Here is a 15958-nt window from a genome sequence, read left to right on the forward strand (position 1 = left end):
TTATGGAGAGTTTGGTGTACAAACACACAGAGCTGGGTTTTGCCAGCGTGACTTGCCAGGGCTTCACCCTTTATCATTGTTAAGATCTTATCTCCAAAGCTCATTCTTCAAAACAGCTCCCTTTCTTTGCGTTTTACCTGCCAGGGAGGTGCACTGGTAAAATTCATCCAGATGCACTGAAAAACAGAAAACACATGGGAGCCAGCAGACTGGTGTTTCTCTCTTTTATTTAAAAACAGTGCTTCATTACCATTTGCAAAGGGTTAGGAAGAGTTTCCCCCCCCTTGCTTAGAGTTTATAAAAGCCAGCAACATGATCAATAATTTATACACATGGATAGTAATACAAAAAAAAAAAAAGGAATAAAAGCTAAAGATCTAACTACTCCGACCTTCACAATTCCAGCTACTTGATAATAGGAATAACCCAATGAATACTGTATGGTCTGAAAGCTACTATACAATATGATACTTAACGAGGGAGGGTGGGAAGTTAGAGACTGTCACAAAGCCCTGGGATGCAGATACTGCTTCTCCAGAGTCAGCAGGGAAATGGGACCCTGGGCAAGCGGCTCGGGCATCCTAGGAAATGATCCAGGGGAAGGGAAGGCATCCCACTTGGGACACATCCTGTTCCCTGGTGGTACCTGGCAATGGGAGGTGCTGGGGAGGCTGCATGAAGGGGCAAGTCCATCACTGCCACTGAAGGTGCTGCAGCATCTCAGCCTTGTGCTGAAAATCTCCAAGTCTCAAGTAGATCAGCCTGTGAGGTCAGTAAAATACTCCACCAGCTCTATATAGCTCTACAGCCCTGGTTCTCATTTGCTATCAGCCCCAGGTTTTAGCTCCAACTATTTACAAGCGGGATTCATCATATTAAAAAAAAAAAAAAAAAAAAGAAAAAACCAAAAAACCCCAAACCAAATCATATCCCCTGGGGTAAAAGAGGATTATTTCGTCATTTGACAATGCAGCCAAATCAAGCTGCCAAAACTACAACATGCGCGCACACAAAGAATACTGTGAGCAGAAAAAAATAGAAAAATCATGACCAAAACTGAGACTACTAATGCGGGAGGCCAAATTTCTGTAAGAAATTCACTCCTTGAGGAAGCAATAAGCCCCTCCCACCAGCAGAGAACTGGGAATCTGGCAAGAGATTTATACTGACCCACTTCAGAAGAAGCACACACCCCACACTCCCCCTCAAAAGGAGTGAGAAAGAAAAAACATTCCCATGATTAACCAACATTTTGCTGTCTGCCAGCCAAATGACTATTCAGGTGGACGGCTTTAGACACTAGTTATCTCCTGGTGAAATCAGGCAAGATTTTTGGCTGATGCATTCTTGCTCTACCATGAGTCAAGAGGCAGCGTGGGGAGCTTGTCTCCTGCACAAGCCTGGACCAGCTGCAGCCTGCTACCCAGTGAGCACAACCACTGGCAGTGCTTTCAACCACCGCAAAAAGCTGCCTTCCAGGGTTAGCAGAGGCAAGGGAGGCTGGCATCGATGCACATGATGCAGAGGGACGGGGGCTATCCTGCCAACTCCTGGCTAGAGCAAAGAATACCAGGGAGAAACCCTAGAGCCTACTTGAAAAGGGCCCCATTTCATACTCTGGCTGTCAGACTCCTGCTTGCCTTGTTGATTGGAGTTTTCACTGTAGAAGAGAAGTTTAGCAGGGTTGGAGGGCGGAGGGGACAGTCAGTAAGGTGGGGGTGGAGGGAAGGGGCTTTTCAGACATTAACATCACCAAAAATAGTGTTTTATGCAACAAAGAATCAAGTCTCACTGGTGTATACTACAAAATGTTTGACATTTTCCAAGAGCATGACAAAATAAAAACACAAAGAAGTTTACATTGGATGTTAATCTTGTTCACTAGGTTAGGGGGTTTTCTTCCCCCCTCCTATTTTAAAACAGTGCAAACAGGTAACACACTTTAAAAAAATCACCCCTCTGCACTAAGAACAGCATTCCCCCAACCCTGCCAGGCCGGAGGGCCACAGGCAGCAGGCTGTCTGCCACACTGCACAGCTGCTTTCCCTTTGGAGCTAGACTCAGCAAAAGCACTCCCCAGAATTGTGGTCTGGGTTTCCCTTTATTCAATTCGTAAGTGCTCCCCAAACCTGTTCTCCACATGCCTCCTTCTTCAGGGCCAGAACGGGAAGATACAGATAGGGATGGGTTGGGGAAAAGCATGGGTAGGAACTGGGAGGCTCCGCTTTGTATTCCCAGCTGCTCTGGAATTGAAACCCCAGCAGCTGGCACCTCTTTTTGGGCAAGGAAATGGTTTTGTGAACCATTTCACAACTAGCACTCAGAACAGCTATTCAGATAACCCTCCTCTGCTCTTGCTGTGCACTTCACATCCATAGATCTCAAAACAGGTGAGAATTGGAAAAACTTTCATTTCACTTTAGGGACGGGGAAGTGAAGTCTAGAGTAGCAACAGAACTGCTCCACAGTGACCCTCCAGGATCACTGCCAGAGCCCTGTCCAAGACACAGGTCTTGGACTCCTGAGCTAGTGCTCTTTCTCACTGGGCACATCTGCTCTCTCAGGCACTGAAACAGCGAAGCCACAGCTATTTTAACACATGGCTTTGTCTAGCTGAACTCACAACACAGGATCCACATAACTGCTTAACCTGGGAAAAGCTGGCTATAGCAGGCTCATACTGAGCTCCCTGTTGTCTCTGGGTCCCATTATGGCTTTTCTTAGAAAAGCTAATCCACATACAACAGTGCAGCCTCCCTAGCACGGGGACTGTGACAACAGTTTGTTAATGTGCTGGGCATCAACATAACAGCAGAGAATATGCTACACCAGAAGTAGTCACCTTGGTACCAGCACAACTGTACCCACAAGGAAAGGCAGACCAGCATATTAATCAACTCTTCAATCCAAAATTTTATCATGTGCTGGCCAGACCTATTGCAAGACAGTACAAACAGCAACACTTAAATATCTTTTCCTCTAGATCAAGAGGAACCCTGGATGCCACCAGACTAGAAGATGAAAAACAGCAAGCTTTTCACCAGGCTGCCTGCACAGTTTCCCTTGGAAAGCCAAGCCCTGCTTTGCAAGGGACCTGTGACTGCACACCCATCTGGGGACAAGCACTAGCTGCTGTCGGTCAAATAAGCCAGGGCCCAGTTCAATTCATTAAGTGTGATTCATTTTGCATAGGGAGATACAGGCTTTGTCCTTACTTCTTCAGAAGATGGATACAGCCACGGCTTGGCTACCCTGAATGCATCTCAAGTCAGTTCAAAACACTTCTCAGTGAAACCAGAGCTGTTGTTTGCTAAGAGGGGAGAAAGGCTGAAGAGCTCTCCCACCATGGCACAACACTCCCTCAAGAAACCTCACTGCAAAATTCCAGCTGGCATTCAATTTATTGGGAGATCTGGTGCTCCCAAGACATGGAATCTGCGAGCTACCTCCAGCCCCCAGCTGTGCAAGCATCCCAGTGTGCACTCTGCAGCTCACTGCTGAGAAGAGGAAGCCGGGCTATCAGCAAGCTGCCTCTGGGGATCTTGTAGCATTAACTATGGAGTCGAGGAGCTTGGCAGGGAGCAACCGGAGCAGATCGAGCCCAGATACAGGAGGAATCAGGCTGGATGGTCTAGAGCAGGTATTACTTGGAGATCATACAGCAGGGGACCATGGCCCCACAAAGGTTGGGCGCTTCTGCACTAAACCCCTCACACTCCTAATATACTCGGGTAGGCTGAAGCTGCCATGCATAGACTCTGCTCAGAGGCAGAAATGGGGCTGGCCTCCCTACTCCCAGAGAAGCCAAGTGGCAGGGGGGGATTGCAGGTGACACTGCCAGGGCAAGGGAGGGCACTCAGGGAGGGAGAACCCAGCTTTTCAAGAGCTGCAGTCAGAACCAGCTGAACTGAAACGTAGGAAAGGGGCAGAGGGGCTAGCAGTTGCCCCTGCCGGGCTCTGCAAGCTGTGCTCCTCTTTGCTCACAGCCTGCAGACCTGCTGCATGAGGGGCTGCCTGTGGGCGAAGGAAGGGATGGACTTGGCCCCTACGCCCACAGGTAGGTAGAGCCAAGGCCAGTAGAGGCTCTTGCTGCATCTCAGCTCCAGAAGTCCCCTGGCTGCCCTGCGGTCAAAACGGCTCCCCTTGAATATGACAACTTCTACCACTAGTCCTCCCCCCCCTACCCCAACTCAGACAGTAAAAGCCCCCAAACACCCCACGTCCCCCTCATTTCCTAGATTTTATGAAAGCCCCAACACCCTGTGCCCCCCTCCCCATTTTCAAGCTAGCTAAAATATTTATATACAAACAACAAAAAAATTGTCATAACAGCAACAAACCAAACTTTGGCTTGGGAAAATAAAAGTTAAAACCAACAATAAAACCAGAAAAAAACCAACAGGTGGCCAACAGGCTGACAGTTTGGTGTCCCCTTTATCTAGCTATTCCTTCAGAGAATCAATAGCTTCAGGGTCTCTAGCTTAACTAATGGCTTCCCCATTCTTCCCATTTGAGGTGCCTCCTCTCTGCGGCACAGAGAGGCTATGGCTACACTTATCCCTGGGGAAGAACAAAAAAAAAAAAAAAAAAGATGCATGGCTGTGTGTGTCTGGCCAGGACACCTCCCCAGGAGCTCTGCTTGTAGGTATCGCTTAGTGTTAAACACAGGAGGTTTCCTATTCTGGCATCATCAGTGGATGGAGAAGCAGGTGTAGGACAGGAGTTGGAGAGGCTCCACCAACAAACCCACTGCAAACAGCCCTTCTGGGTGCGGTGAGCTATCCCCATTACCAATCGAGGGAATCAAGGCAGCCTAACAAAACTGCACTTCTGCATTTCTCTACTACATGGTTAGAGACTCTGCCTTTGATCACTGGGGTTACTGGGAGCACTCTAGGAGCCAGCAGCTGAGTGGGGAGGTCTGGAGAGCAGCAATTCCCCATCATAGCTCACGCACTGCAGCATCTAAAAATGCTGACTTTGAAATGCTGCAGAATGAATCACTGTACATGACACCAGAAGGGAGATGGTCTTGGGAGTCACAGCCTTCCCCTGAACAGTCTCACTGCTTCCAAGTCTTCCAATATGTAGTGTCTATATGGACTCAGCAGACCAGGTGCAAAACTTTATGAGAGGCAGAGCAAAACACACCCAGGGGTTCCAACACAACTATGCAAGGGCCTGAATTAGTTTATGGTGGGAAGTTCCTATGAATTCAGAGCTTGTGCTAACTGCTTCCCTTAAACTCTTGACAGAAACAAAACTATTTCATGACCACATTTAGATATAAAAGACCCTCTTCCCCCACACAAACCCACACGCCTGCCCCTCACCTCAAGCAGCTTATACATGATATGTTTTTCCTCACTCATGTTATTTGAAACAGAATACTTGCAGAAGCACCTAAGCAGCTCAGAATGAGTAGGAGGAGAGACCTTGCATGCTGGACCTTGGAGCACCTAAGTATGGCACTGATGCAGGGTTCTTCTGCTAGCTTTCTTCCTCTGCAAGGCTGCATGCGCTTCACCTCTGCAAGTTTAACTGCTTGCTGTCTGCAACAGAGGTACTGTGTGATGCTGCACTGCATCTGCACCCTTTGAGGGAAGAAGGGGAGGGACAGCAAGGGAGGAAGATCTTGAGAAGGAGGAAGTAAAACTAAGATAATTACAGCCACCAGCAATGGACAACAATCAGCTACAATAAGCTGGGGGCGGGGGGAAAGACCATCCTCATCAGAAACTCATTTCGAAGTCTTGTCCCCTATACAGCATATAACAGACAAAATTTTTTGGCAGGTTGGAGAAATCTCTTGCCAAGTCTAAAATCCTGACACTGCTGAAACTGTCACAAACCTGTGCGCATCAGATGGTTATAAAAACAAGGAAAGTCTCTGCATTTCCCCCCATTTCCAAATGTAAATGACTATTTCCCACCAGCTTTTAGGTCCCAGCCACAGCGAAAGAGTGCTTCCTTCTGCAGAACAGGAACACAGCAGGTGGAGACTTCTCCCTCATGTCCTCCTGTCTCACAGGCACCAAGCACCAGACCCAGGGAAGTAACCCTGTCTGCATGTTCCGATTAATTGCATGATAGTAGTTTCTAACAGATTTTCTTATCGCTGATCACCTTTTCCGTGATTGGTAGGATAAGCTATGCACCAACATACAGACATGGAAATGCATTATTTTTACCACAGTTAAAAAAAACCAAAACCAAAAAACAACAAAAAATATGCAATCTTTGGAACAAAAGAATTAAAGGCAGAAATTTAAAGGAAAAAAAATACATATTCAAAGAACATAGTGAGGTATAAAAAAGTATTTTCTCTTGTTTTTTTGTTTTTCCTCCTCGTCTTGCTATAGAGTTCCTCTACTAGTAAATATTGCAATAGCCAGGCCTCATGAACTGGGGGGGCTGTCTCACTTGCAGGGGGCTCACGTCACTTCAGTAGGGGGCGAATCGGCTGTAGCCACCTCGGTATAAACTCGCCTGTAGAAATTAAACGAGAGAAGTTGTTAGGAGAACTGTGAAAAAAATACTCAGGACTGCACCCAAATGCTCTCAGAAGGACTAACAGCCATGTCTGCGCCCTGACCCACCACCATCAGCACCTCCAAGAAGCAAGAGAGGAGAACCTTGCCTGCAAAACCAGAGACATGGCTCAGGAGGACATACATGTTCATGGCCTGCCAGCTATAAGTGAAGTTTGGCAAGTGTCAGTTGAAGAGAGTTTAGTACCAGAGAGTGTACTCATGAGTCCTAATCTCTGAGCCAGCTGCCTAGGCTATCTGTAGAGATAGCAGAGACCAGGACTTCTAGGATGCTCTTCATCTCACTTTACGGTAAAGGTCTAAAATAGACACAGGACCTGGCATCCTAGAAGTACCTGTGTTTCCTTCCTCAATCCTAAAGAGAATTCACATGATGAGCTGAGGCTCAAACAGAGGTGTCACACTGCAGATATCTATATTTAGGTGTCTTTTTCTCTGAACGCATTTGTATTCCAGCCTTTGCAACAACTCAGATACTGTGCTGGCTAGCAGATGGGTGAGCATGTGTTTTCAGCAAGCTGCTCCACTCCCCTCCAGTGCCAGCATACCTCATTGCTGTCCCTGTGTAACTACTGCTGGCAGGCAAGACACCACATCCTTCCACTAGCAGAAGCAGGAACCAAGTGAAGCAGCTTTGTTGCAAGATGCCACAAGGACAGCTTATTCCCTTGTCTCCTAGAACTGATTTCTCAACATGCAACATGAGCCTTCAAAGTCAATGAAAAAGGCAAGAAGGGGTGTCTTGCATCTCTAACTATTGCTGATTTTTGCTCTATATATCACCTTGATACAGTTCTACTGATTGACCAACAATGTTCTGGCTCCTGTCATTTCTGGTCATTCTTTTACCATCTCCTTTGTACTAGGTGATGTGCAAGACCAAGTAATAACCGGTCTACAGCCTGGCTCCTTTCCTAGTACACACACACAAGCACATGAATAACTTGGAACCCAGCACTGCAGCCAAGGACCTCCTCCCTCAACAAAGTTTTTCTGGCTGAAGTTTCATTACCTGATACCCAGCACACAGCTGTTCCCCATGCTGGAAACGAGAAACAGCACAAGAAAGAAAATCCCACTTACCACAGCGCCAACTCCGTAGCTAGCGGCAGGGGCAAGGGCATGGTAAGGATCTGCTGTGTACACCCTGCCATAACTGAAGAGAGGGAGAAAAGATATAGAAACAAACAAACAAACAAACAAAGACAGTCACTTCAGAGGGGCACTAAACAGCTGTCTGACCACAGCCAATGGAAGCAGCATACATTCTAAACACATGTATGCATACATGCACACACATGCACACAGGCAGCCCCTCTCTAAAAAGAACCTATGAACATGCTGCCATGCACTGTTATGAGATGGGCAAGAGAACGGCCTGCAAGGAGGAATGTGGCAGAAGCCATAAGCTCAACCTGTAGGAAAGAGGTCAGCACCTTTGAAATGACAGCTGGTGCATCCCTTATCTCACGTGATGCAATCTGGGAGGAGAGTGACTGCTGGTGCTAGTGCTACTGGCACGGCAACAGCTACTAAATGGAAAGCAGTAAGGGATCCTCCAGAATGAGAAGGGAGTATAAACCTGGTCTTGCACGTGCTAGGATTAAAACACGGCCTGTCTCACTGCACAGGAGATGAAAAATCTTAAGGCAAGCACTCTGATGATGACAATCCTTTGCATCTGCACACAGCTGCACAATAAAGCATCCTAGAGTACTGTACGAGCTGAGCAATTTTTACGTTATGGAGGGGGGAAAGAAATGCACCCAGTAATTAAACCACCTGCCCAGAGATACAGAGCAAGGAGCTAGCAAGACAATCCAGGTTTCTGACTCTGAGGCCGTAACCACACTGCCACCCTTTGTGCAGAGAATCACGAGGATAGGGAAGAGGCCAGGGTCTGTGTCGGCTCACATACACCGGAGGGCAATACTGCCCGGGAGCAGAGACAAACCGTGCAAACCATCTTTTATGTTGGGGTTGTGCATGCATGTGTGCACGTGCGAGTGTAAGACAAAAAAACAGGGCAAGAAGTACTGTAATGGATCAATGCTCCTTAAATCCCTGAGCAGAGCAAGCTAGCCCCCATGGACACCTCCCCCTTACATACCCATCGCTGTAAGCTGCTGCAGCGGCTGCAGCGGCCGTGGCTGCTGTTGCAGTAGCAGGCTGTGCATATCTGTAGGCTGCGTATCCACCCTGCAGGAGAGAAGAGAACTGACTTTACAGATACCTGTCCACCCACGCAGAGCATAAAAAACAAAATGAAAAAAAAATGTCACACACATTACAAGGAGAGGAAGTGTTTCAAACTGCATCAGCTCCCATGTCATGCCTATTACAAGCACCACCTGTTATAAATCATGTATATTCCCTTCCTCAGAAGGACCAGGGAGACTCTTCTATTACCCCATTTAGCAGAAGGAATAAACTAAAAGCAGGCCTGAGCATGGTTATATCCCTGCAGGAAATTAAATTTGGCATGGAGGAACTTAAAACCCAAAGACTGCTGCAATCTTTCATGCAATGTAGTTTTTATGTCCCCTTCCTCTCACACTTGAGGACATCAGAAGTGGCCACTTTCTGTAGAAAGAGGACCTTTTTAGAGAAGGGGACCATTCAGAGAAATTCCTGATCTTCACCCCTCTCTCTTTTTAAGCCTGGGAAGCCCAAAGACTATAATTTAATTTGGTCCACATGCATAAAGTATCGATAGCTAGAGAAGCCAAAAAGCAGTCAGGAAAAGATGGTCAGAAAAGACAATTCCTGGTGGTCTCAGGGCTGGCAACAAGCAAACTGACAGTGATACCAGCCAGACTGGTCTCCCCTCCCTCCATATAAGAAGGAAATAGGTCATGGGAAATTATGCCAGAACAGTCTGTACTGCCCACACTACACACCTGTAGTAAAGGTCTTTAAAACGCTTACACTCATGAGAAGTAGTTACTAAAAACATACTTACAGATGGGTTGGCAAAATGTGACTCCTGACCCAGAGGAAGACCTGTAAGTCTCCTCCAGAATTCCCACAAGGAGCTCTTGGGGCAAAGGAAGACCTGGCTCAGACAGGTGGCTCTGCAGACCCTGCAGTAATGAAGGACGGAGGGCCAACCATCTTTGGGCCCAGGTGCAAAGGCTGCATGGCAGGCAGCACAGGGGGCTCTGAAGCCCAGGTTACATCTGTCTTTATTGTACTCTTCCAAACATGTTTTTCTCAACTTGGGGGGGTAAGGCAATGATAAATTATCCATTGCTTTAATTTACTAGGAACACAATGAACCAGAAACAACATCAGAAAATTCCAGATGGCTTCTGGCTTCCCCACCCCCTAGCCCCGCCATTAAAATTTCAGAGTTTGAAGAACCAGCAGGCAGACTTATGTTTCTTGACCTCCAGCACAAGCTCAGCATACCTCTACCACTTCTTCTCTAAAAATCTTCTGCATACATGTAACTAGAAGTACAAAATCAGATCTACTACATGTGTATGTTTGCTTAGCAGCACTCAGAGTTTTGGGCTAGTTATCTTTTAAATTAGAAGTAATGACACCAAATTAATTTTGGTTGCTTTTGTGGGGCCTGCATTATCTCCACTAAGGCTAACACGCTATCCAAAACATGTCTGGGGGACCCTTTCCTACTCCAGAGGAGAAGGACTTACAGTCTCTTCAATCTAGTTAACAGAAAAAAGCACAACATAAATCTACACCTCTGAAACATCCCCACGTTGCCTGAAACAGATGTTACACACTGTTAGTTTTGCCCTTTTAATCCCATCTAGCACTTTCAATTCCTGTGTTTCAGATGTTGGTTTGGGGAGGTTTAGCTTGGCTTTGGCATGCTATCATTGCACCACCATTACTCCTGCTTCCAAAACATGACAGACGAGAGGAATGAGGTGAAGCCTTAATCAAATCAAATCTCCATTGAGCTCACCAAATTAAAACAAAACTTTGTAACAATGTCACTGTGGTATTCCCTTAAATTTATGAGTTTCCTGAACTCTTGATGGGGTCTGTCACTTGGGCATGGCATACAAGGCATTTTTGCTTGGCCCTTAACCTCTGCAGGGCAGCCAGCTTCAGCACCTAGATTCCCACTCTGTCCCACACCTGTCAGCCACATTTCAGATCAGAAGCCATTTCAAATGTGCCTGGCACACACTCTAAACATGACAGCAAGATGCAGTTTGAAACCAAAAAGGGTTATCATGTAATTCTCTTTTAACCAATGTCTCTCGTAAAAGAAAAGAAAACAAAATCAAAACAAAACCAAAAAAAAAAAAAAAAAAAAAAAAAGAGGAAAAGAAAAGAAGGGTTGGAATCAGGTGTGGGAGGGGGAATGGCGTAACATTTATTAATCAAAATTAAAAACTAAGCATGCTGACATCTGGAGCTAGAACAACCAGCAAAGTCACCACGTTCAGACTCATATTGGCTAGTTCTATCCATCCCAGCATTCTCTTGGGACAGCAGTTTGCCCTAGGCTCTACCACAAGCTCAGTGAAGTACACAGCCTCAAGTACTAGAGCGTGCAGCCACAACAACCTGCTATTACGGAAACAGTCAGTCACCACTGGAGTTAACATTCCAACCTCAATAACTCCCGGCAGCCTCCCACCCTCGCCCCCCAAAATGGCTCCCACCCTAGCCCTGTCCCACACCACAATGTTAATAATTATAACAAGCAATAACCCATCTGTTATATCAGAGAAGGGAACAGAGACTCCACTGAGAGATTTAGAGCGGGATGTTAACATTTCTTCAGTCAACTGCACAACAAACAAAAAAAACAGGAGAAATAATTCATTGGAGAAATGAAGTTAAGAAACAGCTGACATGTGTATTGCTTTTAACCATGCACTGATGCAAAATTGAAGCTACTGTTAATTTAAGAGGTACACACACACAGGCAGACCCACTCTGTTCAAAGCGATCTGCAAATTCTACTTGTGTGTACTTCAAATAAAACCAAAAATGGGGATTATAATGGCCATGGTACGTTCCTGTCATAGGAGCAATGAGTGTGGACAGCTGGGGGATTTCTGACACAGGGATGTATTTAGCATGACCAGCAGGTCCAAATACACCAAAACAGGGTGAAGAAAAGGAAAGTTGCGACTACTATTCATTATTTCGTAAATGCTTTCACCAAGCTCTGGGACCAGTATAGAGAAAAGCTTTTTTACTGTGCAGGTTGCCTTAACCAGCTGATGCTCCTAATCTCCATAACCCAGGACACACCTATAATTCTATTAACGTGTCCAAAGCCCTGCTCAGTTTGTCTAATGCACCAGTTATTTTCTCCTGCTATTCCTGTTCCCACACAGCTTTAACTGGTATGCAGACCTCATCTGTCACCTCAGCTACATGGTCCTATCAACCCTAGTGACTTCTGATACCACTCACTTCAGGTACTCTAGTAAATATAAACTGTAACAGAGTAGAGCATGTTCAACAAACATGAACAATTGTGTTTCCCAGTACAAGAAATAATAAAAAAAGGCCCTGGCTAGCTGCATCATACTCCTCCAGTGCCACAGCCAATCTGCAACAGAAGACAACATTGAGTGGCATAGTCCCCGAAACTCAGGACAGCCATGCAAACTCTCACTCCATCTATTTAAGTGAAGTGATTCTACAGGGACAGGTTTACCCATCTAGGTTCAGTTTTTAAGATCTTTAGTCTCACCTCAAAATAAATGAGTGTGGCTGAGGTTCTTGTGACGATGTTAAGTCAGAGACATTTCTATCAAAGGGACAGTTTAAACACTGCCTCAACAACGAAATAGGGGAACTAAGAAAAAGGCTTATGCATTTTTACTAGGCAGTAACAACCAAAAGGACTGTCTGTATCAAGATTGGTCCTTTCTGGCACAGTCTTTTGGACTATCTGGGGAGCATACGAGAGAGACGAACACAACCCTAAATGTCGCTTATCTTAATTCAAGCTCTTTCTGTGAATATCCTGCCAGTGTTGCTGCAGCTGTGCTAAACCCCTTTCCCCATGTGAATGTGTAGCACTTGAGCCTATAGATCTCAACTGTCAAAACAACAGTATTTGCTCAGGTATTCATAAAAGCCCAAATTCAAAATGACTCTTCTGTGATGTTATCGTCCTTGGCTCATCAATGAAGCAAGAAAGTTATTTCTTTAAAATGCTTTCTTTAACATTAAATGATAGCTTTTTCAATATCATAATGTATTCTCTGAAATAACATAAACATGGCAAAACAACATATACAAGAAGCTGCAATCCCAACTAAAGCAGCATTCCAATTACTGAACATGTTAACATAGATAAATGATCACTTTAAGACTACACAGTTCAGCTCAAAGTAAGTCCATCTTCTCTTCCACTCTTCAGGTCCGTATTAGGTGATCAATCCAACGAGAACATGAGGAAATCCAAAACCCCTTCTCTTTTTCCCTTGCTGCCTTGGATTGGCACACAAAGTGTGTTGCAGCCCCTCTTTACTCCGAAGAGCCTTTATGCCACTAAAACACGAGTGTTCCCATGCCCCTGGAGAAATGTGCAACTCATGGTACCAGTTAGATACATTTGACCACGTGCCAGGTTTAGGCAGCGAGCACAATTTTAGGATGTTTTATTTGTCGTATCTCAAATGTGTCTTCTCCACCTTCAAACTGCACTATAACAGAAGTTAAGAAGCAGAAAGGGCTAGAACCGTTTCCAGTATTTCTGTATTAGAAGGGTGGCATATGTGCACCAGGAATGAGCATGAATGAATTAGAAGAGATGACAGGACAACAGTGTCCATTGCAGCAGGTGCTTCTACATGGTAATGGGACAAGCATGACCTTGTTAACCCTTCCATTGAATTTACTTTTTTTTTTTTTTTTTTTTTTTTTTTTTTTTTTAAAAATGAAATGCCACTTGGTGTGAAATCTGGACACACGCCACCCTGCTACAGCAGGGGCTCGGATCACACGTGAGTCTGTGCTGCCCTAAAAAAAAGCCTCTGTTCCCATCTCTAATGTGGTGCTGGAATGGTTAGTATAATTCAGTTTTTTCCACTGCAATCCACAATCTGATCGGTTGGCAGGTCACACTGGCACTCCTACCTGAGGTATTTTAGCGCTAATGATTGGTTCCTGTAAGACTATTCTATAACAGAACACAGGAAGAGCAGTTCAAAAAAACACAGCTGTGGAAAGAAACAATCATACAAACAGCCCACAGCGGGGCTCACCAGCCTTTTCTTTCCAGTGGATGCAAGCAAGCTTTTCACAGGCAGGAGCGGTCTTCGCACGGGTGGGTTTGTTTGGGTTTCCCCCCCGCCACCCAGATTGACCCCATTGTAGAAGAAAGATAACCTTTCTTATGATCCAAAATGAAGCCCTCTGCGTCCTGGGGCATGTTGTTTTATGAATTCAGGTGTCTTGCCAGAGTGGGATGCATCCAACAAAAGATGGAATGCTTTCTTCACAGAAGAAGAGGCTAGCAGGATGGTTGCCCCAGGAAAGAAAAAAGGACTGAGGAAGAGGAGGAGGAGGAAAATGAGAAATCAATGCATAGCATTGATCAATGCAGAAAAAGCAGCCCAAACTTGGGACGCTTCCCCTTCATCTTGCCTGCCACTAACCACTCCTTGCCAGCTCAGCTTCCCACCCTTCCTTGACACAGCCCTACAGACTCAGAAGATGTAAGGGAACCGCAATTCAACTTTCCCCCCAGTCCTAACTGAAGTACCCTCTGCCATCCTTTCCACAATCTGGACAAGCCTTTCACAGCAACCTGAAGGATGGAAGCACTGCATGGAAAAGCACCACAAATCAGTGGGGCACAGTGGGATGCTGTAATCATTCCAGCTGTGCCAAGCAAATTATTTGGAAAGATAACTTCATGTTTGGATTATGATAACTTTTTCCTGAGCTCCATTGGAGGGCTTTGCGCAGCGGTAACATAGGAAAAAGCACCATCATCTACTGGATGAGTCCCTTCTCTCATCCTGCTGACAGTGAGACCAAGGTCACCACCAGCAACATCCTCAGAAGTCCACCTAATGGTTCTAAGCTGTCTTGGGGGCTTGGTTTTGTGTTACATGATGCTACTTCACTGTAGCACCAAGTGGTTAGAGGTATTCTTTATTACTAAAGTCCTTAAAACATGTTAAATAAGCCTCTCCTACCCACCTGCAATAGAAGCTCTAAAGGAGCTTTCTCAAAAGGAATAGGGAGAAACCCTGGCCAGTCTTCCTTTCAGTACGACAGCCTCTTATATGCCAGACTCTGATGGAAGAGGCACAAAGCAATGCTCATTTGCTTCTTACTTGCTGTAGCAAAGCCAGTGGTCTGTAAAGCTGGTGTTTTAGGAATGAGGCAGGAAAATCCAGAACACTCTGTAGTCCTTGACACAGTTTTATAAAGGAACACTTGACTAGGCAGATCAATTTTTAAAGGACTGCACACATGACAGTATATGTAAGAATGAAGAACTGCACCCAATATCTCTATGCTCAGAGAGCACACCTTCCAACTGCTATAACTGTGCTGGGAAAAGCACCTTTATAAGACTTGACCCTCCATATAAATGAACAAAATCTAAAAGCTAATTCCATCCATTATCTGGAGTCTAACCCCAGGGACCTCTTCACAAAATAGCACCTTCAAAAGAGCAGGGATGTGAAATCCATACTGACAACTGTGCCAGTACTCAACTACAAAACTTCTCCAGCTCCAAAGAGCTATTAGCTGTAACACCACAAAAGAGAACTCTGCTAAAGCTAGGCAGGCCACAAGTTGTGATGTCAGTAGTGGACGTGAACATTTTGGCTTTGAAAGCCATATTCCGACCATAGCTGCTCTGCAACGGTTCTCCATCAGAGAGAAAACCACTTTTCTCACTGGCCAGTCAGAATCCCTCCACCCACGACCCACCTACATATACACAGATGCCTGGAGATTTGCAATACAGACTGGCTGGATATGACAAAGACAATGACAGGACAAAGTCTCTCATGGTATCAGAGCTAATTCCCAGACAGGAGAAGGCTGCTGACTCTTCTAACTGAACATCTCCACATATTTGTACTTTACAATTCCCCAAAGAGGCAAGAGAATCTAGCCTATTTAAGTACCATTTCTACCAGCAAAATGAGACGTCAGTTTTCACTCTAGCATCTCAGTCTCCATTTTTAATCAGTCCCAGTGTCTTCCCCAAAGGGATAATCTCCACATCCCAGTGGCACATGAACATTTTTAAACATACAGCTCACTCAGTTTAGTGTGGGCTTCACAAATCAAACCTGAAAGGGCCCCAAGAGGAAAGAGAAAGGGGAGGGCAGAGGGGGAGAAGGAAAGGGAAGGTCTGAGGCTAAACCAGTCCTGTTATTTTTATATCCAAATTATGTAAATGAGAGAAGTATTGAGAGAAATTTTAATTTGCT

At 45.4% G+C, this 15958-nt stretch overlaps 1 protein-coding gene across 11 annotated transcripts in view; it reads right to left on the reverse strand.

Moving 5' to 3' along the window:
• Positions 1-210: 210 nt before the first annotated feature.
• The window catches only part of RBFOX2 (RNA binding fox-1 homolog 2), a 172159-nt gene continuing 156411 nt past the window's right edge, over positions 211-15958 (reverse strand). For 6 of the 11 annotated variants that reach the window (XM_074902412.1, XM_074902410.1, XM_074902405.1 and 3 more), the window contains 3 exons: positions 8662-8750; positions 7635-7707; positions 211-6489 (listed from right to left, as the gene is read on the reverse strand). In XM_074902412.1, coding sequence (XP_074758513.1) covers positions 6445-6489; positions 7635-7707; positions 8662-8750 — 207 coding nt within the window. In that variant the 3' untranslated portion in view covers positions 211-6444. Of the gene's footprint in view, positions 6490-7634; positions 7708-8661; positions 8751-13634; positions 13678-15958 lie in introns of those variants that run through there. The other 5 variants (XM_074902407.1, XM_074902408.1, XM_074902402.1 and 2 more) reach the window with 2 other exon arrangements.

The sequence above is a fragment of the Athene noctua genome, chromosome 3 (genome assembly GCF_965140245.1).
Source record: "Athene noctua chromosome 3, bAthNoc1.hap1.1, whole genome shotgun sequence".
Taxonomy (NCBI): Eukaryota; Metazoa; Chordata; class Aves; order Strigiformes; family Strigidae; genus Athene; species Athene noctua.